This window comes from Suillus fuscotomentosus, assembly GCF_016647785.1.
Source record: "Suillus fuscotomentosus strain FC203 chromosome Unknown F5891scaffold_55, whole genome shotgun sequence".
Taxonomy (NCBI): domain Eukaryota; kingdom Fungi; phylum Basidiomycota; class Agaricomycetes; order Boletales; family Suillaceae; genus Suillus; species Suillus fuscotomentosus.
The window spans coordinates 55,018-79,667 of record NW_024539567.1 but is presented as its reverse complement, the minus strand read 5'-3'; the positions used below and the strand labels follow the sequence as shown (position 1 = coordinate 79,667).

At 47.5% G+C, this 24,650-nt stretch overlaps 3 protein-coding genes across 3 annotated transcripts; all 3 read left to right on the top strand.

The window, feature by feature from the left end:
* Positions 1 to 1,738: 1,738 nt before the first annotated feature.
* On the top strand, positions 1,739 to 5,097 carry F5891DRAFT_983433 (uncharacterized protein; the record flags this gene model as incomplete). Its single annotated transcript, XM_041377322.1, has 15 exons — positions 1,739 to 1,810; positions 1,864 to 1,944; positions 1,994 to 2,017; positions 2,220 to 2,303; positions 2,355 to 2,568; positions 2,596 to 2,922; positions 2,973 to 3,025; positions 3,072 to 3,242; positions 3,290 to 3,466; positions 3,521 to 3,705; positions 3,760 to 3,828; positions 3,934 to 3,962; positions 4,363 to 4,466; positions 4,518 to 4,782; positions 4,832 to 5,097. The coding sequence occupies 15 exons, from the start codon at positions 1,739 to 1,741 to the stop codon at positions 5,095 to 5,097; spliced, it is 2,121 nt and encodes a 706-aa protein (XP_041222000.1).
* Positions 5,098 to 8,116: 3,019 nt separating this feature from the next.
* On the top strand, positions 8,117 to 11,346 carry F5891DRAFT_1130265 (uncharacterized protein; the record flags this gene model as incomplete). Its single annotated transcript, XM_041364500.1, has 8 exons — positions 8,117 to 8,266; positions 9,273 to 9,353; positions 9,407 to 9,544; positions 9,730 to 9,809; positions 9,869 to 10,247; positions 10,296 to 10,584; positions 10,667 to 10,741; positions 10,763 to 11,346. 8 exons carry the CDS (start codon positions 8,117 to 8,119, stop codon positions 11,344 to 11,346), a joined length of 1,776 nt encoding a protein of 591 aa, XP_041221999.1.
* Positions 11,347 to 11,420: 74 nt separating this feature from the next.
* On the top strand, positions 11,421 to 11,717 carry F5891DRAFT_958598 (uncharacterized protein; the record flags this gene model as incomplete). Its single annotated transcript, XM_041375576.1, has 1 exon — positions 11,421 to 11,717. A coding segment is annotated over one exon (297 nt), but the record flags the coding sequence as incomplete, so codon positions are not given.
* Positions 11,718 to 24,650: the final 12,933 nt, after the last annotated feature.

The window sequence follows — 24,650 nt, the reverse complement described above, 5'->3', positions numbered from 1 at the left end:
GTTCCATGCACTGGGAGACTATGTGTCTACGATTCGCTTGTATGGCACGTCTGATTCGTATAGCACAGAACCGGTAGGTCCTCCAGCGTCCATCATTGAAACTCGTGCATTGAATTATTTTCCAGGGTGAACTCGAACACCGCTCTCCTAAGGCGAGATATCGTTGTACCGATCGCAAATCCTTTGTGAAACAACTAACTCGGATTGAACGCCGTCAGGCTCGCATTCGTCGCATTGGTGATAACATTACTCATCGCCCTCACATCGAAATTTCTGAGTTAGCAAAAAGCCCTCACGTCCATCACCACATTGGTCTAACACAAAAGAAACCCATACACATTGGATCGTACTTGGTCAACCACCAAGGTGATCCGGCTATCACAGTTGGTCTAATATTCTTTCGTCGAGACACTTTTAACATGCTTGCGAAGAACTTCATTTCCAGATTGAAGAGTCATTTATTGCGCCGAATCAACACATCACAAGGTATTCCAGGGATCGGAGATGAACACGATATCAATAAAATTATACTGAAGGATGATCGGATGTATCAGCACAACATCGCTAGGTTCAACTACACGACCTATGATGTTCGTAGGGCCCAAGATGTTATTAATCCAAGGACTTCACATTGCAATGTTATGGTGCTCCGCTCCGACAACACCATGGGGTGCAAAGGGCACAGATATATCTACGGTAATGTACTGGGCGTATATCACGTCAATGTGATATTTATTGGACACGGTATGGTCGACTACACCCCAATTCGGATGGAGTTTCTGTGGATTCATTGGTACGAGTCCATGGACCAGTACTCCACCTGGGAGACCTCGACCCTAGATCGAGTACACTTTCCGCCCCTGGTGGACGAGCACTCATTCGACTTTCTTGATCCCGCAGATGTCCTTCGGGGCTGTCACATCATACCTCGTTTTGCCCGTGGCAGAAGACACGACGACGGATTGGGTTTGTCGGCATGTGCGGGGGACAAGGGGGACTGGCATGAGTACTATATCAATCGGTAAGTTAGTTGCACCACATCATCAATCAGCGGTATTGAGTTCATTTGGTCAGGTTTGTAGATCGCGATATGCTTATGCGCTACCACTTTGGGCTTGGTGTTGGACACGTGTACTCTCACCATCGTGATGCGCAGACTGATCTCCAGCGAGATGAAAGTACAGTACAGTCTGCGTTCTCTCATGCCGGATTCGATGATGCTGATAAAGGCACAAACGAAGGGGCACATGATGGTGAAATTGGAGAGGATGATAGTAGTGAAGATGACGATGAAGATTATGATACTGCAGTGGTGGATCACACTGAACAGTACTTTAGCGGTAGCTGTGAATCGCTACTAGAGGAATATGACGAAATGTACGAGAGCGAAGTAGAGCTAGATTATGAGAATTAGATAAGAGGCCGTACTTTTTGTAATAGCGAACGTAATGGCCGTCGCTGCGTGTATTACTACTCTTGGCACCGCGATGGAGTGAACGTATTTCGGTTCGATTTTGTCTCAAATTAGAGTTTTACAGTGGTATGTACATGTAATAACTAGATGGTGCATTGAGTGCATACTGATTGGGTTCGTCAGGACTACCCCCAAAGAAAACGACTTGATGGCGCGCTAACCCGGACCAGGCCTCTCAGAATCCACTTTAAAAGCTGCTTCAGCGCTTTTCCCCCACTCAGTTCACGAATATCTTCATCTTTGCATTTTACTTCTAATCATCCTATGAATCTGGCCATCACAGAGGTCTATTGCTTCGTCTTCGATGAAGCTCTCAAAGTGATCATGCCGCGTTATGTCAGTTTTCGTACCTTCACAATTCTCTAAACCGAAGTTAATCGATTTTTTAGTTTGACTTCGACAAAACCACTGACTACGATTTTGTTGGCTACATCGCGGTAGGGATCGTCGCCAAGCTATTTCCTCTATATGTAAGCATTTGTATTTCTGACGAATGTATGTCGTCTCATTTCACCGCAGTGCCCAACGACATCCCATCAGACTGTACGTGGTTGATTTTGCATGACAGTCATATACTTATTTCCTCCTAGTTGCGTCCGTGCATAAATCAATGTGCATACATATACACGTCAATCGATCACTTTGCGGCGTTCGAGATCCAACAGAGCAAGACTGTACCTGTGTATATCATACCTGCAAGTTGAAAATCCACTTTGCCACGCCTTCCCACTGATCTGATTTGTAGGATGACCTTGTCGGGCCTTTGCATCTCCCTATGCACAACACGGTTATAGGCTTGGATGGCAAGTCCTATATGGTATACAACTGCGTAAGTCCAACTTGCCATTTTACGGGTATCTCACATATCAATATACCATAGGCGGGCCCAGATGTTCTCCGTCTCGCGCGTCATCCAAAAGGTTACTACCCGTGGTCCGGCATCGACATTGCATCGCTCGCGAACATGTCAGATTCAGGTGGTAGTGTCGATTTCAATCATCTTCCCCCCTTTGTTTCTGAAGACACATCCCTTGCCCACGACGAACCCCAAATTATGATATTGGAAGGCCTCACGAACCAACGATCACAAGGAGGTCTGTCAAACGTTTCGACTATCCCAGGTTCCTGGGTCATCAATTTAGCGAACGTGATCTCTGAGGACATTGTCAGCACACAACAATCTCAAACAGCTCAAAAAACTGTCGTCGTGCCCAAGAAAAAGAAGAAGGCCCAAGAAAAAGACAACCTGAAGTGGATCCAGCAATTCCCCAATTGGAATAAGGCCCTTGCTTATACCCGGGCCCTACTGCGATTGGCAGTGTGTCGCGGCGATGTTGGCAACCCCTACGACCTCCTGCATCAACCTGTCGCCAGGGCCGAACTTTTGCAGAATGTCTGGCCTCAGGCCCTCTGTACTGCTAACATACGCCCTGATCAATTGGAATCAGGTGGGAGCTCAAGTCCTTCGCTACTTGTATATACGCTCACCCCTTTTTAGTTAACTCACCTACCACCAACAAACATTTGACTCATGCTGAGATCTTGGTCTTCGTACGTGTCATCCTTGTTTTCAATCTACATGCTTATCTTCAAATAGATCAAATCTTGGTTGATGCTTTTCGTTTACAATGTCAAACGGTTGGTAGGATGCTCAGCCTACGAATGCTTCGGCCTCGACCACATCACTGCGAAGATCTTATTACTTGAAACGATCCATGGCATACTGCAGTGTTTCATGGAACCAAAGTCTAGTCTCCTCCCCATCAAGGTGAGTGTTCTGCAGTTCCGGGCTGTCACTCTTATTTCATCACACAGGCAAATGGTTTTGCATGGTTCCTGGGCCAACCAATGGCTAAGGAGATTGCTTGGCATGTTGTCTTCCGCCACATGTACACAAATGGTGTGACACTGGTGTTGGCGGATCTTGAACCAACAACATTCAAGGGTGCAGCCCACCCACCCATGGCCACGTTGGTGTTGATGAGCGCCAGTGTGAGTCTCCTGCCATTCTCATGGTTTTTCATCCACCGACGTGTTCATTTTCAGTGTTTCGGCGGTACCCTGGAAACGCTGGTGAACCTAGAAGGCATCAAGGCCAAAGAGATGCCTTATCCATCACAGTCTGTAATATATAGCGGACTCTTCTGGATGGGTCCAGTACTTACCGCCCAGCACCACGACTCGGATCACCCAATGCTCATGTTCAACTTGGGCAAGTTGTGTAACGTTATGTGAGTTCACATTCGATTAATGTGTTTTAGGCACTAACGGCTAATGGAGCACAGCATCACCGAAGTCGCCCGACTGGGCCGGCCAAAGAAAGCCACCACGGGCCAGAAAATAACAGTCCATAAGTAAGTGGACGGAATCGACCCTACAATCATATATGTTGTCTGCATTAGTTTGATTTGAAATGTAACGTTACTGTTAGGTTGCAAACTTTTATGTGACGGTTGAAGAGTTAAAGAGGCTCATCTTGGCAAGCAAAGTGCATCTGATACCTTGAGGTAACCACGATGCTGAAAATAAGTTCGTGACACATACCCTCTGGAGCACTAACATCCATAATTGATGATACGCAATCTACAGAACCCAACCCAACACATTTTGTGTATCACCAATCACGCATGCCATAAGCTCCTAGGCCTCGACCTGGTAATCTATATTTCCAATTAATTTAGTCGCCAGTCTAATTTTATAATTTGATTTTATAGTTTGATGGCACTGCGCCATCTTCGAGTTGCGCCATCTCTTCCAAACTAGGCCAAGCAACACCCTTGTTTCGCACCATTGCTTGAGTATAGGTTGTGTCAGCATTCAACCATCGTGTGAACATCCCTCGAGTCTTTTTCTATCCATGAACCTCAACATGTTAAATATCACATCAGCTTTTGTACCTACATACCAGACGTCCTCGAACACCTACTTTCTCGATATTGAACATACCGATAATGCCCTGAACCAATGGCTCCAGACACACGGAACTAAAGTTGTCAGTGCGCTGATCGTTTTCATGACATTACCCTGATTACTTCATGTTCAGCTTCCCGACTCCCTCTTCATCACAGCTTCTGTGCTGTTTGGATGGGTCGACCCTCATGATCTCATAGCTCTCCTTGACACGAGCCTCAGGGTGGTCACGACACAGATGCAACTCCAGCAAGAAGAGGAGAGTTGCACATTACCTTTTGTACAAAAAGAACAATGTTTGATGGAGGACAGGATGTATCGAGCTCAGATGGAAGTTTCATTATTTAGCAAGGCTATGGCGAACTTGTGTGAAGAACTAGATACTCCAAATCATTCACGTAAGTGTTATTCAGAGGATTGTGTCAAGCCCTTCAAATTTATTTCTAGCTATGTCTCCTGTACCAAAGACGCTGTCTTCTTTGGATGGCACATACGTCAAAGACTCTGACTCGGCTGATTCCAATTGTTTCAAACTCACAGAAGGTGTTCGAGAAAAATGCGAGGCGTGGCTTCTTGCATGCAACACTTCGACAGTTGGTACCAGTGCCAGCCAAATACTTCTTCATTCTCCACAATATGTAACAATTTCTCATCCACATGAACATCTCTTAAGGGTAAGGGTTATCAATGCTATGAGGGAGCGGGTTTTCTGACATCATGCAGCCCGGCGATCAACTTCTTTTCTTGCCTTCTTTCTTGAAAGCTTGGGCCAACGATATCACATATTGCTCATATGTGAGCGCATCCGTCGCCGAAACTAACCAGCTCCTAGTGCGCACCAATGACAGCGACAGCTCCAAAGTAGAGGTCAGAAAGTTGGATGTACTAAAGGCCGAATTTCACATTATGTATTTGAAAAAGAAACGCGCACAAGCCGAAGCAGACATGTTTTCTAAAGCTATAGCACACACTACTGGTGAGCATGTTTTTTTTGCTTGAGTCTCTCATGCTCAACTGTTTGTAGCTTCGTCATCTGGAAGTGCTACAGATGTATCACCACCCGATGGTCATAGCGATTGGTTTGACAATTGGGTTTCGACCTCGTCCATACCCTCCAATACCTCCTCACTCCTTTGACGTATATTTGTATCACCACTTTTTGTAGCTGTTTCGATCTCCAAACTACGATTTGCGATAACTCCCATTATTGTATTACTTTGATTTTGTTTTACGTTGGACTTGATTTATCTTATTCTTTATGAGCCTTTTCCATCGCTTTGAACATTAATTATTATATGCGTGGTTTTTCATGCCTGTCTTTGAGCTTGAGGCTTCAAAGGTCGGATACTCAGTTAATTGTTTGTGTGTCATTCTTTGCTGTGGTAGATCTCAAGATCTCCGAGTTTACCATCGACTGTATTGACAATCCCACGCTACATATCACATTCAATGACTACATACAGCAATCTTAGCCCCTCTCTGTAAAACCTCGCACTCCTCATTCACATTCGATGTCCCATGTAACGCATACGGCCTCTATGGGACAGTTGCCGATGAAGGGCAGAAAAGTAATGGTAAGCACCAGATTATGATCAACGGTACGCAGCTAACAATTTTATCAGACACAGGTGGACTTTTGGTTGGACTCGGTAAGATCGTCACACCTACTAGTACTGGCGGCTTACCCAAGGCCAGCAACCCAATGAATCGGTCATTATGCTGCCCTCCCGACGTCTGGCGGCTGTCAAAGCCAAGGTTTCCGGCATTGCAAAGAAGGTCACAAATATAGTGAGATTGGCGTTTCTGGTGAGCATCCTCATTTCTACCAGACACGCTAGGACATTCTCACAAGTTGACAATGGATTTCGTAGCCTTAACGAGTTTCAGTGAATCGTCTCCATCATGTACAAGTAGCCTGCATGACATCCCCCCCTCTCGCAATATCACAATGTAGTATATCCCACTAGGGCTACGATCAACACATTCCTAGCTGTATTTATACCATCATGCTACCTACCAGCGCTGCATCTCAAAGATTCAGCCTCCAGAATACATACACGCTATCAGCATTACTATAGTGCTAATGCAATCCTCGGCGATCACAATTTTATACTCGCAAGTGTATTTAAATCTACTTCAGTTTGAGGCTACAGTACTCGGATATATTATACTACAAGTACGCAATGTCATCATATCGGCATCGCATCCAGGCCCGGAAGTGTTTGCTAATTATTCTCAGGGTTGTTCCATTTGGGGCTATTTCGTGATAATGGTACAGTGACCATCTGACCATCATCGTGTGAACCGCCACCTACTATTATACCACCACATGTGAGTTGGCAGGTCAAACCATGACCATGACGGTACGTTCAATCGCGACTCCCATTCAAGCTACGTTCCTCAGACTCTCCTGCTAGGTCTCAGATGCGAGAATCCACCAGATCTCGGATTTGCTCAAGCGTAGCATTCCTATCTGGCCCACGCAACTTCGGCGGTACACTGAGATAGCATCGCCATGAGTTTGCGTTTCTATTACAATGAACGACAAGTACTGACCTAATTCAGTATGAATAACCCGCATCACGATTATCTCGTAGGAACCATGCAAGTCGACTTCGCTCGGTTCATGACCTGTGTTTGTGATAACGTCAATTTAACACAGCATTGACAGGAACGGAGCGCGTGGGGATTGGGTCGAGTTTGTCCACCTGTCAGGAGCTGTGTATCATCACAATGCAAGAACGGTGAGCGTTTGCTGTGATTTCAGTTTGCATACTTATCTTTGATAAAGAAAATATACACCGAAATGAATCTAACGATTTGTTCAGATGAACAATTACAGAGGCTCGAAACTTGGATCGAGGCATCAAGAACCAAGCTCAACGGGAAAGAATGGTGGTTAGTCGTTGACCCAATCTTAGTGAGAGGGAATGAGATCTTTCCATATTACTGTGTGGTCCCGGAGAGCCGCACCATCACCTGGTTAGAACCAGTGGACAGATTTCTTCTTTTTCAGGAATGCCCGGTGGTGTGGCACTGGGGTCACAAAAGTGTGTTTCTTTTTCATGCTTTGGTTCTTGAATCTGATTTCATAGGACTCGAGCTTGAGGCCCAATATTGGTGAGTAATTGATATAGGATGTCACCCTGACGCAGAACATTACTCACTTTTTGACTAGGAAACACGTCGAGTATTTTCCACGCGGGATTGAAGTGAGTCTCGCGGAAGTCAAAGCTTTGCAAATGCAGTTGAACTGGTATTGCGTCGGCAAGTTCGTTGCAATTGAGTGCCCGACCAGAATAATAAAGTAGGCTAAGAACAGAAGCATTAGCCATAGAAAAATCAACGGCGGCGGCGATATTCTGGAGCCTCGATCAAATGAAGGAAATAGCTACTGAGCTGGCCATTGCCGGTACGTACTTTCGTTTGAATCCGCATCTCCAGGTCAATAACCAATCCAGAGGAACTTGCAGGATCTAGCGGGATCATGGAGGAACCGGGTGTCGCAATATGTGGTACATGAGCCGTAGAAAACTAAAAATTGTAAATTCATGTTGAACAGGCAAATTATTGCACATACTCCGTACGTCGTTTTCTTTTGCGGGATGTTATTGATTGAGTAGTTGTAAAGGCCATCACGAATACCTTAACCATCACGGCCAACCCGAAGCTCAATTAATGCGAACCCATTCGGTTGCGGAGAGACACAGAGACTTACAAAATTCTGCCCTCATGACTAGTGTTGGAGTCGCTATGTATTGGATCCCGATGATGGTCCTCAAACGCCTCAAGAATATTTACGTTGACGGTCTTGTTAATGGAGTGGACATCAAAGGATTTACGGACGACTTCAACGCCCAGGCTAAAGCTCAAACCACCATAGTAAGTACAATATTGTCAACCCGAAGGAGGGCACTTACAACTTCTTTTGATCTGACAGGCAAGTGTTATCATGGCGGTCGATGCAAGCATCCTTGCCATCCCAGGATTAGGCACACAAGTTGCTACGAAGATATTGTGCTCTATCTCCTTCATTCTCAGTGTCTACTGCATCATCGGGTGCACCTTGGCACAACACCTTGGGTACAGATTGAGATCGCTTGACTTCGCGGTGAGATTGACCTGATGTTTTTGTGACTTAGCCTGACCATATGACTGACTCGATAGGCGTATTACTTGCAAGGGAAGATGACCACTCTTGCAATCCTGGCAAGTATCCCGAGTTTTCTATATTTGACAAGGTAAGCAAGCCTTTGATTGCAATTATCTATTACTCACAGGACCATCGTGACGCAGTTTGGCGTTTTCGATACTTGGGTTGCTCGCAGGTATCTTCACGGCTGAATTTGCACTACCCTTATCTGCCAGGATCGTGTGCGGGCTGGCCCTAACTGTTGGGGCAGGACTCGTAATTCTGTTGATTATCGCAAGTCTTGGTCCTGGACTGATTCGACAGTGAGGAACAAGGGACAATTCTCACATCATATTATCAAATTCGATCGATCCTTACCCATATTTACTTCAGCTGCTTCAAGTTGTGCATAGTTTATCCAAAAAATCTGCGACAATACCACCTGTTCATGCTGTAGTAGTACCTCTGGGATCTGGGATTGGACTGTTTGGCAAAGGCTTCTGATCCAAACAACCTTTTCGAGATCGCAAATTTTGGACCGAAAGCCACCGGAGCAGTCAGTGTTTCATGACCGCCACCTGTCCTCATAAACGGTAGCGCGACATTTTTTTCTGACAGTCCTTTGCAACATTCTGAAAGCCATGGATTCGGACTCAGACTCAGGCGAGGGAACCAGTGCAGTTCCCCGCGCGAACTGATTCAATGTGCTTCAAATATTGTCGAGCCCATTCGCTTGATTGACCGCGCATCATTTAGCATCAATCATACAAGAAAAGCCTGAAGGAAGTCCATCTGCCATCTGCTCTTGACCTCACCAAGTTCGATCATGATATTTCGGTAAGTTTGAGGTTGGTCTCATCGATCCACATGGATTGCTGAAGCAGGTCCAGGACAACGAATCCCATTTTTATCTAGCTCTTCAACAATGGTGGCAGCTCAATCTCTCCCCAGCGTTTATTCAGTTCGCGAATAAGGTTGACTCACTTTCAATATCTATGCCCATACTCTTGCATAACTGTGGACTAGGGGTCCCAAGGGAGTAGGGCCAGGGACAAGGCAGCACTTAGGCTTAGTCAAGGTCCGGAGGCAGCATTCAGGCTTAGTCAAGGTTCAGACGAAGCTTAGTCAGCAGTAGAGCACATGTTCGGAGCGGGTTGTAGTAGTGTCATCATCATCATTCTGCCACACATCGCCTCGAGTCACCTAGTCCTAGTTCAACTGGAAGGATATCATTGACTGGTGGAAAGGTGCCTTGGATGCATCAGACAATGAAGCTTTGATAGCTCTGCTTGAGTACGCCTCTCAGCTCAACACCTGATTTACTAATGTTCTCTAACCGTATAATTATTTAGCCTCCTGAATAAGTTGGCTCACGATCTACGAACCACACTTGCTCCGTCATATGCGGATTTACTAGAGGTCCTCTTGCGACTTCTGCCACAACCCATATCAGCACCCTCCCTTACAGCTCTCCTGGCGACACTCTCAGGACTATTCAGGTATCTTCTCGTACCGTCAATCAATCTCGATCTTTTGGACCATACGTGGTGTTCTTTTCGCGCGGTGCTTCCAACGTGCAATTCTGATGTCCAGCGCGCCGCAGCCGAGGTTTGGGGTTCCGTACTCCGGCGGCTGAAGAGCGTTGCGAGGGAGAGAGCTGTAATTTTGATGGCAAAGAATTTGGAAGGCATCGAGGATGCCAGCACTTGGATGATGATCTTTGCATGCAAAGTGCATATTGCTGCTCAACTTTAGTTGCTAATTTTAATACGCCTGCAGTCTATTTCCCAAACCTTGCACACCAGTGCAGGATCATCGATAGCTTCTCTCATTGACTGCCACCTGACAAATGATCGCCCTGAATTGTCGTATACACTCCTTCAACATGTGCTGACCGCTTTGATTCACCACTGCAATGGCCCGGAAGACTTTTCGGTTGTTGCGAGCCTCATCATTGATCGCTTCTGTGCCGTATCGCAGACTGGTGGTGTGAATCACCAAGATCTTCAACGTGTCATGCAAATTGCGTCTGTCATATGTGCAGTTCATCAAGGATCGCGACTGTCTAGTATGTCGTCATTATTTCTCAGTCTTGCATACCCGTTAAACTTTGTACCTGTAGCAAACCATCTAATACAACTTGCCTCAAGACTGGCGTCACTGCCGCTTGATGCTACCTCTGCATTCCGAAATTTTGAATTTTATGTCTTCACTTCTCACTGCTGGTGACATGTCAATGTCCACAGGGCCAGGACATGCATTTGTCGCTCGGGCTCTTGGTGTTCCTTCCTCCGGCTTGATGCTCTGCGGTGTCCTTGCAGGGCTAGGATGGGGTGATTGGAAGTTTGTCGGACTACCCGCCCTCCTCAAAGCAACCCCTACTCTCCTTCAGGCAGAGCACACCCTCACGTTGCGTCTTCTCGCATCTCTGCAACATTCCGGAAAGTTGGGCGAGGTCGATATCGTCTGGAAGCGATGCGTCGATAGGTGGATACAAATCCACTTATCTAGCTGGGAAATTAGTGATGAGTCGGTGGATCACTTGTACGACATCATGAGTCTCTCCATATTCGTCGACTCACTGGCGCCCTTATTGGTGCCCATCATTGAACGCGCACTAAACACACCGACACCCGAGGCGAATTGGCAAGCATCATATGCCAATGCGGCCTGGGTGATCGGAACATGCATGCAAGCTTTGTCTCGATGCAAATCAGCTTCCTGGGAAATGCAAGTGGATCCATCGGCCTGGACGGCAGAGATCGTGGAGCATTGGTCGTGGTTTGATGAAGTAATGATAGGTCTAGTCGCACTTCTCGAAGCATGGTAATTCCGTGACCTCATTCTGGTTTGTTCTTGCTGACACAAAATAGCCCTTCTTCATCTCAGTCTCTTCCAATCGCCCAATTATATTCCCGTCTGCAATCACAGCTACTTTCCCCTTCTCGAACATTGCGTTCAAATGTCTTGGCATTATTGACATCGAAGATGGTCAAATCTTCTCCCACAGAACATGAAGCGCTGAGGCGCCGTCTGCAGGGTGACGAAGTGTCCCTTGACATGCATGGTGTGCGCGAGCACGTTCTTCGAATAGGCAGATTATACCAGGTCGTGAGAGATGATGGTTCACTTTCTGCTGATATCTGTATTCGGTGGCTTGTTTGTACGTATACCGTCCCATTTATGCAGGCACTTCGCTGATGTCATATTAGCTCAACTGAAGGTCAACTTACGACCGATATGGTCCCCAGCGTCACAAGCTCTCTCTTTTGTAGCCCAGAAGTTTGGCGATGTCGTCTGGAATATCATATTCTCGGAGCTACAACAACCCCAGGGAGCCAATCAAATTCCTGACTGGCTGACCAAGGATGATCAGAATGTCATGGATCCCTGGGAAGAAGAACGATCTTGGAGAGACCCCACAGCACATCGGGTTGGGGGTGCTGCTGTAAGCTGGCTAGATACATTTCACCACCGCAAAATCATCGTTTCGGTAGGTCTTCTAGTTAGCACTTCAACTAGTGTCCTATTAACGATGTGACATAGGAACAAAAATCGTCTGATCGGTTTGATCCCGTCACGTTCGAAGCTCAGATCCTCCTCACTCTCAGACAATGTACATCTTTGGCGGAAAAACATAATCGCGAGTTGGTGACATACTCCATTTCAATCGCAAGTCCAGATGCTCTATCACAATTGCCGAAATATAAGCTTCAGGCGTGGTTGACGCTGTTCAGCAAGTTTAGCAATCCCAAGGCTCTGCACTCCACAGATACACTACGAGAACTGTACCTCTCCCTCCTATCCCATCCCGATCGGGAACTGCAAAAGGTATCCTTATCCTGTCTGCTCGCGTACAAGTCGCCCCACCTCCAGCATCACCAGGCGAAGTTAGGCTTACTACTCGACGAAACAAAATGGAGAGACGAGTTGACGTCTTTGCATATGTCATTGATAGAGATCAAAGACCGGCCTCAAGTAGTGGACATCATCGTCTGTCTGTTATATGGCCTTATGTTGGAAAAGAAGGGTCGCTCTAGAGGCAGTGATCGTCGAGCTGCCGTGCTGACAGCACTCGCAGGATGCACAGACGAGGAGCTCTATTTTCTAGTGGATCTGATGTTGAAACCCATGCAAGTGGACAGCCATGCTCGCCAGGACAACCTCTTCTCACTGCACCCTATTTCCTCAGACATCCCGTTAAAGCAGCAGTCTGGTTACCTGACTTTGTTGGGTGATGTGCTGAAGAACCTTGGGTCGAGATTAACCACATATTGGCCGGCTTTACTCGGGACCACACTTGATATAGTTGCTAATGCTCAGAATCATTTGTCGAATGTGACGGCAGTCGATGCGGATGGGCAGGTGGAAGATGAAGCAAATGAGGAGGAGAGCAAATCTGGAGAAGTATCCAATTCCAGAGTTTTGCGTTATTTAAGGCAGCAAGGCCTCAGGCGGCTTGCAGAATTTTTCCGCTACCCCGTCGAATTTGACTTCACGTCCTATCTCTCTGCATCATTTCCCGCTATTGTGGCTCCACTACTAAACATATTGAATGTGCCATGAGCTGCTCACTAGTCTTTCTTCACTTCTGCCTTGCGAAGAGATAATTTGAGGTGTAGAGCTTGGAGCAGAAAGAATCTGTCCCTGGTAATGAGTCATGGAAACGAAAAAAGTCAAATATTCTTTCATATGGTTGTTGCTCCATTGTAAGATGCATGTCAAGATGGCATGTCCCTATATTCTTCAAGAAACAGAACATATCATATATGAAAATGATCTCCTTGCCAATTTTGATGGCACCTGACATCACATTATAATGCATTGTCAAGTCAATGTCACAATTCTTATTTTGCAAGTACATACAACTACTTGATAACATGAAACAAAGTCACAAATAAGATTGATCACCAACCAGCCAATTATAGTGTATGATAGATCACTTGTCACCTTGATATCTACTTATAAGATGTATATCAAAATGACATTCTTTGGCATAGCTATATATTCTTTCATATATTTGTTGCATATTTGTAAGGCGCATATCAAAATGAGGTGCCCCCGACATAGTCATGTATTCTTCCATATATTTGTTGCATATTTGTAAGATTCATATCAAAATGAGATGCCCCAGGCATAGCTATATGTTTTTTCATATTTTTGTTGCATATTTATAAGATGCATATCAAAATGAGATTCCCTGACATAGCTATATATTCTTTCATATATTTGTTGCATATTTGTAAGGCGCATATCAAAATGAGGTGCCCCCGACATAGTCATGTATTCTTCCATATATTTGTTGCATATTTGTAAGATTCATATCAAAATGAGATGCCCCCAGCATAGCTAGATGTTCTTTCATATTTTTGTTGCATATTTACAAGATGCATATCAAAATGATATGCTCCAGGCAAAGCTGTATATTCTCTAATATATGTGATGCATCCTTGCAATGCGCACATCACAATGACATGCTCCAGGCAAAGCCATATATTCTCTAATATATGTGATGCATCCTCGCAATGCGCACATCACAATGACATGTCCCAGGCAAAGCCATATATTCTCTAATATATGTGATGCATCCTCGCAATGCGCACATCACAATGACATGTCCAAGGCAAAGCCATATATTCTCTAATATATGTGATGCGTCCTCGCAATGCGCACATCACAATGACATGCTCCAGGCAAAGCCATATATTCTCTAATATATGTGATGCATCCTCGCAATGCTCACATCACAATGACATGTCCCAGGCAAAGCCATATATTCTCTAATATATGTGATGCATCCTCGCAATGCGCACATCACAATGACATGTCCAAGGCAAAGCCATATATTCTCTCATATATGTGATGCGTCCGCACAATGCACACATCACAATGACATGCCCCAGGCAAAGCTGTATATTCTCTCATATATGTGATGCATCCTCGCAATGCACACATCACAATGACATGTCCCAGGCAAAGCCATATATTCTCTAATATATGTGATGCGTCCTCGCAATGCGCACATCACAATGACATGCCCCAGGCAAAGTCATATATTCTTTCCTATACATGTTGTACAAACATAATAGTATTTAATTCCAAATCTAGATGTATCATAATGGGTTGTATTTGTCAGGTCTACCTGGTCATATCAATTCCGGGTTGATTTCCTGATGACTAGACACATCTAGAAGGTCATCGCCATACTCATTGCCATCCTCAACCACCGGAAACCCGAGAAACAACGTGCCTTGGAGTTACTAATTTAGAACCCTGAATCCAAAATAATCCAACGTTCAATCACAGCTGACTTGAATCAGTGTTTGAAAAGGTTGATTATCTTCAATGCCATTGCGAATCGCACGTACCCATGAATTATGATGCAGAGCAGATCAAAGGAAGCCTCGGATCGGATCTCCGCTACAAACTTTCCAGGGAACCGTTGGGTGGAATACTATGTACGTCTTCGGGTGACAACTTAATTGAAATTCGAGGACATGAGCCAATCAAGTAAATCAGGTGAACCGTGTATGTCGTCTTCCTATCTGCTGCGTGGACCCCTGAAACAATTGCGACCAGGTTCGTTGACTGATATAGAACATTGCGGCGACACGACTTGGACGCGCGAGCCTATTTGTTTAGATTGACAAGCAAGGTACTTATGATAACCGCCTCATGTTTTGGGCGTCCGGTGAGAGGGTAATGCTATAAGGCAGGTTTAAAACACCTCATCACACGCAACTCTGCAATCTAGAGCAAGACCTATCCCCCAAACACACAAAGTCCACCTCGACTGTGCTGCAGCTTCACTAAAATGGCGGCGCTCGTTCCAAACATCACACCCACTCGAGCATTTGAAGATCACGAGGATCGCGTGATAGCACTCGCAGTCTTCCCCAACCGTGACGAACACATGGTCACAGGTTCATATGACAGGATGCTGTGGAGGAACGATACACGCGGGAGGTTTTACGACACGCTAGAACAAAGGTACGAGTCTCAGTATTCGTTTCGAATCTCTATTAACAATTGTTTGTACCTAGAACAAAGGTACGACTAGATGTACGTCAGCGCTTGCGCTCGAACGTTACAGTGGGACTTGTACTTACGTCTCAGTATTCGTTTCGAATCTGAGACGTTTCGACGAAAACAGCGTCCTCTTATACGGTGAGTCTGCCAGCAATAGCTTTGATGAAAAATATATACTTAAAGAACGAAAAGATTGCCGACGTTGACACGTCGTCGACGTTCTCCGTTTGGAGACGCTCGCACTCGATGTGCTCTATTCTTCGGCCGTATCGTCCTTTCCTTTCTCAGCTCTCTCTCTCTCGGCCTTACTTCCCTCGGACACATCGGCTCTCAACACTCCCCCTCGAGCGTTATCCAAACACATCAATGTCCTCAACCTCTGGAGTCGGGGACGTGCCAATGGCTTCGTGAACGCGTCCGCGACGTTGTCGTCACTGGGGCAGTAGATTATCTTGAAGGTACCGTCCTTCACGTGGCCGCGTACGAAGTGGTATCGCAGGTCTATGTGCTTGGTGCGCGATTGGAATTTTCCCATCGAGACTAACGCTATAGCAGCTTGGTTGTCGCAGAAGACGGGTGTGGGGAGGTCTTGGACGTCGTAGAGCTCGCGGATGAGGAGTTGCAGGTAAAGTACTTCCCTTGCCACGCTGGTCAACGCTATGTACTCAGCTTCAGCTGTTGACAGGGCTATGATAGGCTGTTTGCGCGCGCTCCACGAAACGGGGCCTCCATGGAGCAGTACGATGTACCCGCTCATGGAGTGCCTATGTGGCTGCGATGCCCAATCGGCATCGACAAACGCCTCAATTCCTCCCTCGCTGGATCCCAACGTCAGCTCATAGTCTGCGGTGCCTTTCAGGTACCGCAGGGCGCGTTTGGTGGCCTCCCAATGGGGTCTCCCCGGATTCCTCATAAATTGCGACAGTGTTGCCACCGCAAAAGCGATATCTGGCCGGGTACTCGTAGCTGCGTACATTAACGAACCGATCGCGCGTTGATATGGTATGTCTCGCATAGCTTGGAGTTCGGCGTGTGTTGCAGGGGACTGATCTATGGAAAGGACAGTACCTGGTTCCATGGGCGTGTGCAGGACCTTCGCGTCCTCCAGGTGGAACCTTTCGAGGATCGTCTCGACGTATGCCTTCTGTGAAAGTGTCAAGGTGCGTGCTACGCGGTCCCTCGTCACCTTCAGCCCCAATAACCAGCTCAACTCCCCTAGGTCGCTAATCTCGAAGTGCGCGCGCAGCTCGGACTTAAACCGATGGATATGGGATATATGGTTGGCGGTGACGGCCATGTCGTCGACAGAGACGGTGATGACGACGTGTTCGCGCGAGGTGCGTTTGTAGAAAACGGCTTGATCTACTTTTGACCTGCTGAAGCCCATTTCATTGAAGGCTCCAGCTAGCTCCTGCGCCCACTCATATCCTGCTTGTTTGAGTCCAGGTAAGCTTCTTTTCAGCTTCAGTACCTTCCCTTCCTGACCATCCTTCAAGTATCCAGGGGGCGCTCGCATATATATGTCCTCCTGCAGACTCGCATATAGGTACGCACTTTTAATATCGACTTGGTGTATTTCCCAGTCGTGCTGAGCAGCCATCGTTAGGACTGCACGTATTGTGCTCATATTGGCCGTGGGGGCGAAGGTTTCGAAGAAATCGACCCCGTACTTCTGGCGCTGCCCATTTGCAACTAGGCGCGCGCGAAGCTTCAGCTTCTCGCCGTCCGGCCCGCGCTTTGTGGCCAGGACGTAATGGCATGGGATAAGGTTTACGCCTCGAGGTGCGTCTACGATTTCCCACGTACCTAGCTTCTCGAGTTGACTGACTTCGTAATTGATGGCTTCTTGCCACTCTGCAGCGTCTGGGCCCTTCAAGGCTTGTTGGAGGGTCGGTTCTGGTTGGACGGCGGCCAATGCTAGGTGAATATGCGCCTCTTCATCCAAGAGGTCGAGTTCTGACGCTTCCAACAGGCTTTCCATGGTTAGGGCTGCCGTTTGGCCCTCATTCAGCGCCGCATAGTACCCTGGGGGTGGTCTTACCCTCGTCGACCTCGCTTCAGGAGTAGATGGTTGAGGTTGCTGGGCAGTAGACGGTTGAGGTTGCTGAGGAGTAGATGGTTGAGGTTGCTTAGGAGTAGAAGGTTGAGGTTGCTGAGGAGTAGATGGTTGGGGTTGCTTAGGAGTAGAAGGTTGAGGTTGCTGTGGCATGGTGATGGGCTGGACGCTACTAGGTGAGTTATTATTACCGTTGCCGCTGTTATGTTCGTTGACTACAGCAGACTCCCCCTCGTCCGGCATACCATCGGCTGCCAGGATCGGCGTGAAGGTCACATTCCTCTCCACCGAGACACGCCGTCTGCCGGGCCAATACACCCGGTATCCTTTACTTTCAGCGTCTACCCCCACAAAAACTGCCTCCTCCGCCCTCGCCTCCAGCTTACCAGCCTCCAGCATATGGACGAAGACCCTGGCCCCAAATTCATGGGCCTGCGACAAGTCCGGCTTGGACTTGCGCACCAACTCGTAGGGCGTGCTACCTGGGATCGCCCTTGAAGGTAGGCGATTCTTGAGCCAAGTGGCGTAACTAACGGCCTCAGCCCACAGGTACTTTGGCATATCTCTGCCTAGGAGCATTGCTCTCGCATGCTCGACGAGTGTCCGGTTGAGTCGTTCGGCGACACCATTCTGTTGGGGTGAGTCGTGCACTGTTAGCTGCCGCTCTATACCTTGCTGACGCAAGTATTGATCGAACTCGGCGCTCAGATACTCTCCTCCTCTGTCCGAACGGATTTTGCGCACGCGCACACCTGGTGATTGACGGGCCACCCATGCCTCATAGGACTTGAACGCGGTAAGTGTGTCACTCTTTTGTTTGAGGAACTCGAGTCGCGTCTGCCGGCTAAAGTCGTCCGTGAAACTGACATAATATTTACAGCCTCCCAAACTCGTCGTCTGCGCCGGTCCCCAGAGGTCCGTATGGACTAGTTCTCCGTATGTAAGTGCGCGCATCTTCGTTTCTCTTGGGAAGGACTGCTGAGCTGACTTAGCTTTCACGCAGACTTCACAGAACTGGATGGCGGGCGCCGGATCTATGTCTATGCCCAGGATTAGGCCCTTCTTGACTGCGTCAAGAAGGGCCGCATGTGATACGTGCCCTAGGGCACGATGGACATCATTGATGGTAAGCTTTGTCCTGGCGACGTTGGCACGATGCTTACGGTCGGACGTTACAGCGTAAAGTCCCTGGACTTGGGGTATTTCTGCGATCGTCCTTCGTTCGGGGGGAGCAGACAGTATCCTGCACATTCCTCCTTCGAACAGCACGGCCAAACCGGCGGAGGCGATCTTATTGGTGGAGATAAGGGTAAATGCCATGGAGGGGGCATATAGGACGTCTTTTAGCGTCACGGTCGTTCGTTTCGAGCCCAACGGTAAGTCCATCCTCACGTCTCCTCGTCCTGTCGCATTGACAGTAGCTCCATTCGCAGTGTATATCTTCTGCGGGGCGATCTCGACGAAGGATACAAATTTTGCCCTATCCGGGCAGAAATGAGAGGTCGCGCCGGAGTCTACTATTGCTCCTCGGCGCTCTGGAGGTACGTCCATCGATTTTGCTATGACTGCGAGGTCTGACGTAGCGAAAGCGTAGTTGTCCTTTGGCTCCGGCTCTTTGGCTACATTGGCACTTTGTTTTTGGGTGCGTCCTCCTTGTCTCTGCCGTTGATTCGGCCCCTGACCTTCTTTTCCTCCACCTTTTCGCCAACAGTCACTCTTCCAGTGGCCCTTACGATCGCAGTTCGTACAGACTGCGTCGGGGTTGGATTTTGGAGCCGAGCTCTGCGAGCTTGTGCTCCTCCCTGCATTTGTTCTCGCGGAGAGCGCACTGTTGGTCCCGCGTTTGTTGGGACGTCGTTCGGTGAGTAACCGGTGCTCGTATTCCTCTGTGATGATGGTGATGAGTTCGTAGGGCGAGAGGGGAGTTTTCGTTATCTTGGCCGCTGCGTTCATCGACGACAGTAGCGGCCGGTAGGATTCAGGTAAGGACCCTAGGATGATGGCATGAAAGTCCGTATCAACGACGGCTACCCCCATTCCAGCTAACGACTCCCTCAGGCGCAAAAGCTCTGAAAAATGAGCCTTGACGTCACCACCTTCTTCGCACCTCGTCTCCTGGAGCCTCCGTCTCAGATCTATCTGGACGAGTTCGGTTTTGCCTTCATGTATGTGGCATATTTCCTTCCAGATTTCGGACGCGGATGCTAACTTTTGGACACGTAACAGCAGCCGATCTGTGATCGTGCAAAATATTTGCTGTTTTACGAGTGAGTTCTTTTGTTGATACTCATCGGTCTTTGCGTCGAGCTCATCGATTTCTTTCTGCGTAGGTGTTGTACCATCCGGCTTCGTAACGGCCCCCGTAGAGCTCTTTACGAAAGGCGTAGGCTCTTTAGCTCGTCCATCGGTATATCTCGTAAGTCCTCGTGCACCTATAGCCGTTAACGTCCTTTCCTTGTAGGTTATCCAGTTCGAGCCATCTTCGGCGAGCTTCGGGATGTTAAAAAGGTTTGAATTGGTGCTGGGAGTCGACAAGTCCATGGAGGAGACAGGGCTCATAACCTGTGGAGGAACGATACACGCGGGAGGTTTTACGACACGCTAGAACAAAGGTACGAGTCTCAGTATTCGTTTCGAATCTCTATTAACAATTGTTTGTACCTAGAACAAAGGTACGACTAGATGTACGTCAGCGCTTGCGCTCGAACGTTACAGTGGGACTTGTACTTACGTCTCAGTATTCGTTTCGAATCTGAGACGTTTCGACGAAAACAGCGTCCTCTTATACGGTGAGTCTGCCAGCAATAGCTTTGATGAAAAATATATACTTAAAGAACGAAAAGATTGCCGACGTTGACACGTCGTCGACGTTCTCCGTTTGGAGACGCTCGCACTCGATGTGCTCTATTCTTCGGCCGTATCGTCCTTTCCTTTCTCAGCTCTCTCTCTCTCGGCCTTACTTCCCTCGGACACATCGGCTCTCAACAGATGCTTCGTCTGTGGGACTTGAAAACAGGTGTAGTGTTGAAGAAGATGGAGGGGCACCGCAGTCGGGTGCGGGCATTGGCTGTTTCACGAGATGGGAGATGGATAGCAAGTGGTGATGAGAGCGGAGATCTCATCGTCTGGCATGGATACACAGGGGAACTCAACCAAACAATCAATAAAGCCCACAACGGCTGGATATTTTCACTTGACTTTTCTTTGTATTCCGGCACGCTGGCTAGTGGATCATCTGATACTACCACAAAGCTATGGGATACATCAACGTGGCAGGTGAAGTATACACTCGATTGCGGTGGAACTGTCCGGTGCGTTCAGCATTCGCCACAGTCACACTATCTTGCGATTGCAACGGACCACAATATCCAAATCTACCAAAATCGCCCTTCAGACGGTTACTACAGTTACAATCGCACACTACAACTAGCATTTCCCACTCAGTTGCTGAAGACGATCAGTGGAGGGTTCAACTACTCACTCGCGTGGACGCCAGATGGCAGACGGCTTTTCTCGGGGGGTAATGGGACTGATCCCACCATACGAGAGTGGGATAGTACTACATTGTACTGGCAGCAGGTCGGTGATCCCTGGAAGGGCCACTTCAAGGATATCCATACCATTTCTGTGGACCCTAGCGGCACTCTTCTTGCCTCCGCATCTCATGACAACCGTGTCCGCCTCTGGCGACTCTCGGATCGACGAAACATTGCCATATTCAAGCACTCTGGGGAAGTGAACTGCGTCACGTTCTCTGCGAATGGCAAGCATGTCCTCAGTGGAGGTGTGGACAAAAAGATCTCAGAGTGGCCAACATCCGAGGATGCTTTGTCAGAGGATGGTTCAAATGATGGCCTCATAAAGGAGCAGGTGACGCACCAGGTACGTTTGTTTTCATTTTCCCGCCCATTCATCATCTAAACGTCTTTGTCATGCCAAGGCTCAAGCCTACCCTGATTTCAAGGCATGTTCCAGCCTTTGACTCTTGTAGCGCAACATGAACATGATTTGCACAGGTCCTCGCTATGAACTCGACAGTTCGCAACGCATGCATAACTGGGGACTGGCCTACTGCCGAAAGGGTGCTAAATTCAGATATTTACAATAACACCAACGATCACACCGCCTATGCCAATCGTGCATTTGTTATGGCGCGGAAGTGCAGCTGGGACCAAGCACTCCAAGACGCAATTCAGGTAAGACTGACTGACCCACCATGACTTCCTTACACAAGTTAAATTTGATGATGGCATAGTCCGTCAGTATTCAGCCATCGTTGGCAGGCCATATCTCCGAGGGCATTGCCCTCTGCGGCAAAAAGCAGGTTCTGGCCGCGAGAATATCATTTGATCTCGCATCCATGTTCACGAACCGAGATTTAAAGACCGACCACTTCCTTTTCTTCATGAAGGCAGGTATTATTTTTCTCACATACTCCGTGTTTCATTGCGATTTCTAGACCATTGCGTTGTTCAATGCAAATGAACATCAAGAGGCAATTCTTCGCATCCGAGAGCTAGATGCGTGTCCCGGTGTCGATCCTGTTGCTTGTTGTGTCGTGGAAGTATGCTTGATCACACCAGGTTCAAGTGTTGATATTGATTCCTGCTCTTCGTACATCAGGCCTACCTGCGCGTCCAACTGGGAAATATTGCCTTGGACGGCATGTGCTATCACGAAGCTGTTGAACACTTTACTGCCGCTGCCAATGCCAGCACTTTCTTTTACAAATCGCCAATTCATTTGACGTACGATGAACTTGTCGTGGTATGCTGATATGACGCAACTGTAAATTATTTGGTGCTCAACTGTGTGTTTTCCACAGCTATTTGGCTGGGACCTCAAGTCCTTGTGGCAAACTGCGAACCAGCAACAATGTTATGCACTCTTTCGAGCAGGTAGTTTTGGAACAGCCATCGAATCGTATCGGTCTATCATGGATAAGGTTGATGAGGATACAAAGGCCGACTTACGTGCTTGGTTCGCTGGTAAGCGTTCGGTGGTGTCTCCCCGTCTACAATCATTAACTGTACTTCACTCAGCTCTGAAGTAAATCAAAACGCGCTCTATGCTTCTCATGAGGATGATACGCTTGCAGCGAGTGGTTACTCATATAGTTCGAGACATGGATCCTCGAGTAGTTTTCATTTGTACCTTGACGGTAGCTGTATGGCCTTGCTACTGGTGTCCTAATGTATTGCCTCGCTTGAACATCTTTATCCCGTGTTTTCAAGTAGCTTTACTTTCACTTGAAAACACTTCTCAACATCGCCCCGCGCATCTGTCTTGATGTTTCAGGCTGTAAGCTAAGCGCGATAATCATATATGTATTTCAACTTGTTGTAGATATTCCATGAAAAACATTAATGTCCAACGATCTTCTTCCTGCACTCCGCCTATCCCAAAACGCGGTCCTAAGCCTTCGATGCAAATCGTATCACATTCCGGAATGGCATGTATCGCAGGGGGAATGAAATGGGCTTACTTTTACTTGATAGTCGATGCTATCATTCTGAAGAAAGCTTATTCGGCGCGGCGCACTTCTCCACACAGTACCCGTCAGAATGTTTCATATCTCCAACACGAAGTTCTTGGACAGATCTCAGAACAAATTCTGAGCGAACGCCTATCATGGAACAGGTCAAATATTCGTAAGCAGGACATAGTGGCGCGGGAAGGTGATTTGTATGTGGTATCGAAATTATTGTTCGCTCCGAGAGGCAGCCAGACTGTTCGATTGTAGGGTTGTCTTTCGCATTTGGGATGACAAGATCGTAAAGATACAGGTCGTAAACTACATTTTGATCTACCACCGGCACATGGTGGATGTCTTGGAGACAATCGCGACAAGGCGACTTATCCGAGTCGAGTTGAACGAGCACTCAGCAAATCGGTGGAATCTGGATGAAACAAATAAGAGGTCACGCGTCACGAGCAGCCAAGGCCCAAAAGAAGGAGCGGGATTTTGGCGCCTATGTAGATCAGCCTGAGAACGTACCACTAGGACATAGCTACTAGGAAAACTGGTGGGCCCATCTAGAAGGTCATCGCCATACTCATTGCCATCCTCAAGCCGAGAAACAACGTGTCTAAGTCGCTTGACCAGCCGAAATCTATCCCAAAGCTGATTTTATTTTCGAAACGCGAAACGTCCAGATCAACTTCCAAATCGGCCTCCGAAATCAACTTTGAACTCCCCTGATAATCACAGCTAACTTCAATCAACAATTGATCATCTTCATGCTAATGCCAGCGAATCGCATTATCGCACATACCCATGAATCATGGTGTTAGCAACCAGAGCAGATAAAAGGAAGCCTCGGATCTCCGCTACGAACGTTCCAGGGAACAGAAGCTCAACGTGTCATCAAGTAGAATTATACGTCTTTGGGTGACGACTTAATCAAAATTCGAGGGCATGGCCAATCAAGTGAATTGGGTGAATCGTGTATGTCGTTTTCTGAGCTGCCGCGGGAACACCTGAAACAATTACGATCAGGAGGCTCGCTGACTGATGTGAAAAATCGCGGCGACACGACTTGAATACATGAGCCCATCCGGTTAGATTATCAAGCAAGGTACTCGTGATAATAACCTGATGTTTTGGGTTCCTAGTGGGAGGGTAATGCTATAAAGCAAGTTCAAAACACCCCATCATGCGCACCTTCGCAACACGCCATTCCCCCACACGCACCAAGTCCTCCTCGACTGTACTGCTACTACTGCAGCTTCACTAAAATGGCGGCGCTCATTCCAAACATCACACCCATTCGAGCATTTGAAGATCATGGGGATCGCGTGGTCGCAATCGCGGTTTTCAAACCCCAATATAGCTACGATGAGCGCATGGTCACAGGCTCATATGACGGGATGCTTCGTCTGTGGGATTTGAAAACAGGTGTAATGTTGAAGAAGATGGAAGGGCATGGCAATCGAGTGCGGGCATTGGCTGTTTCACGAGATGGGAAATGGATAGCCAGTGGCGATGAGAGCGGAGAGCTCATCGTCTGGCATGCAAATACTGGTGAACTCAGCCAAACAATCAGTAA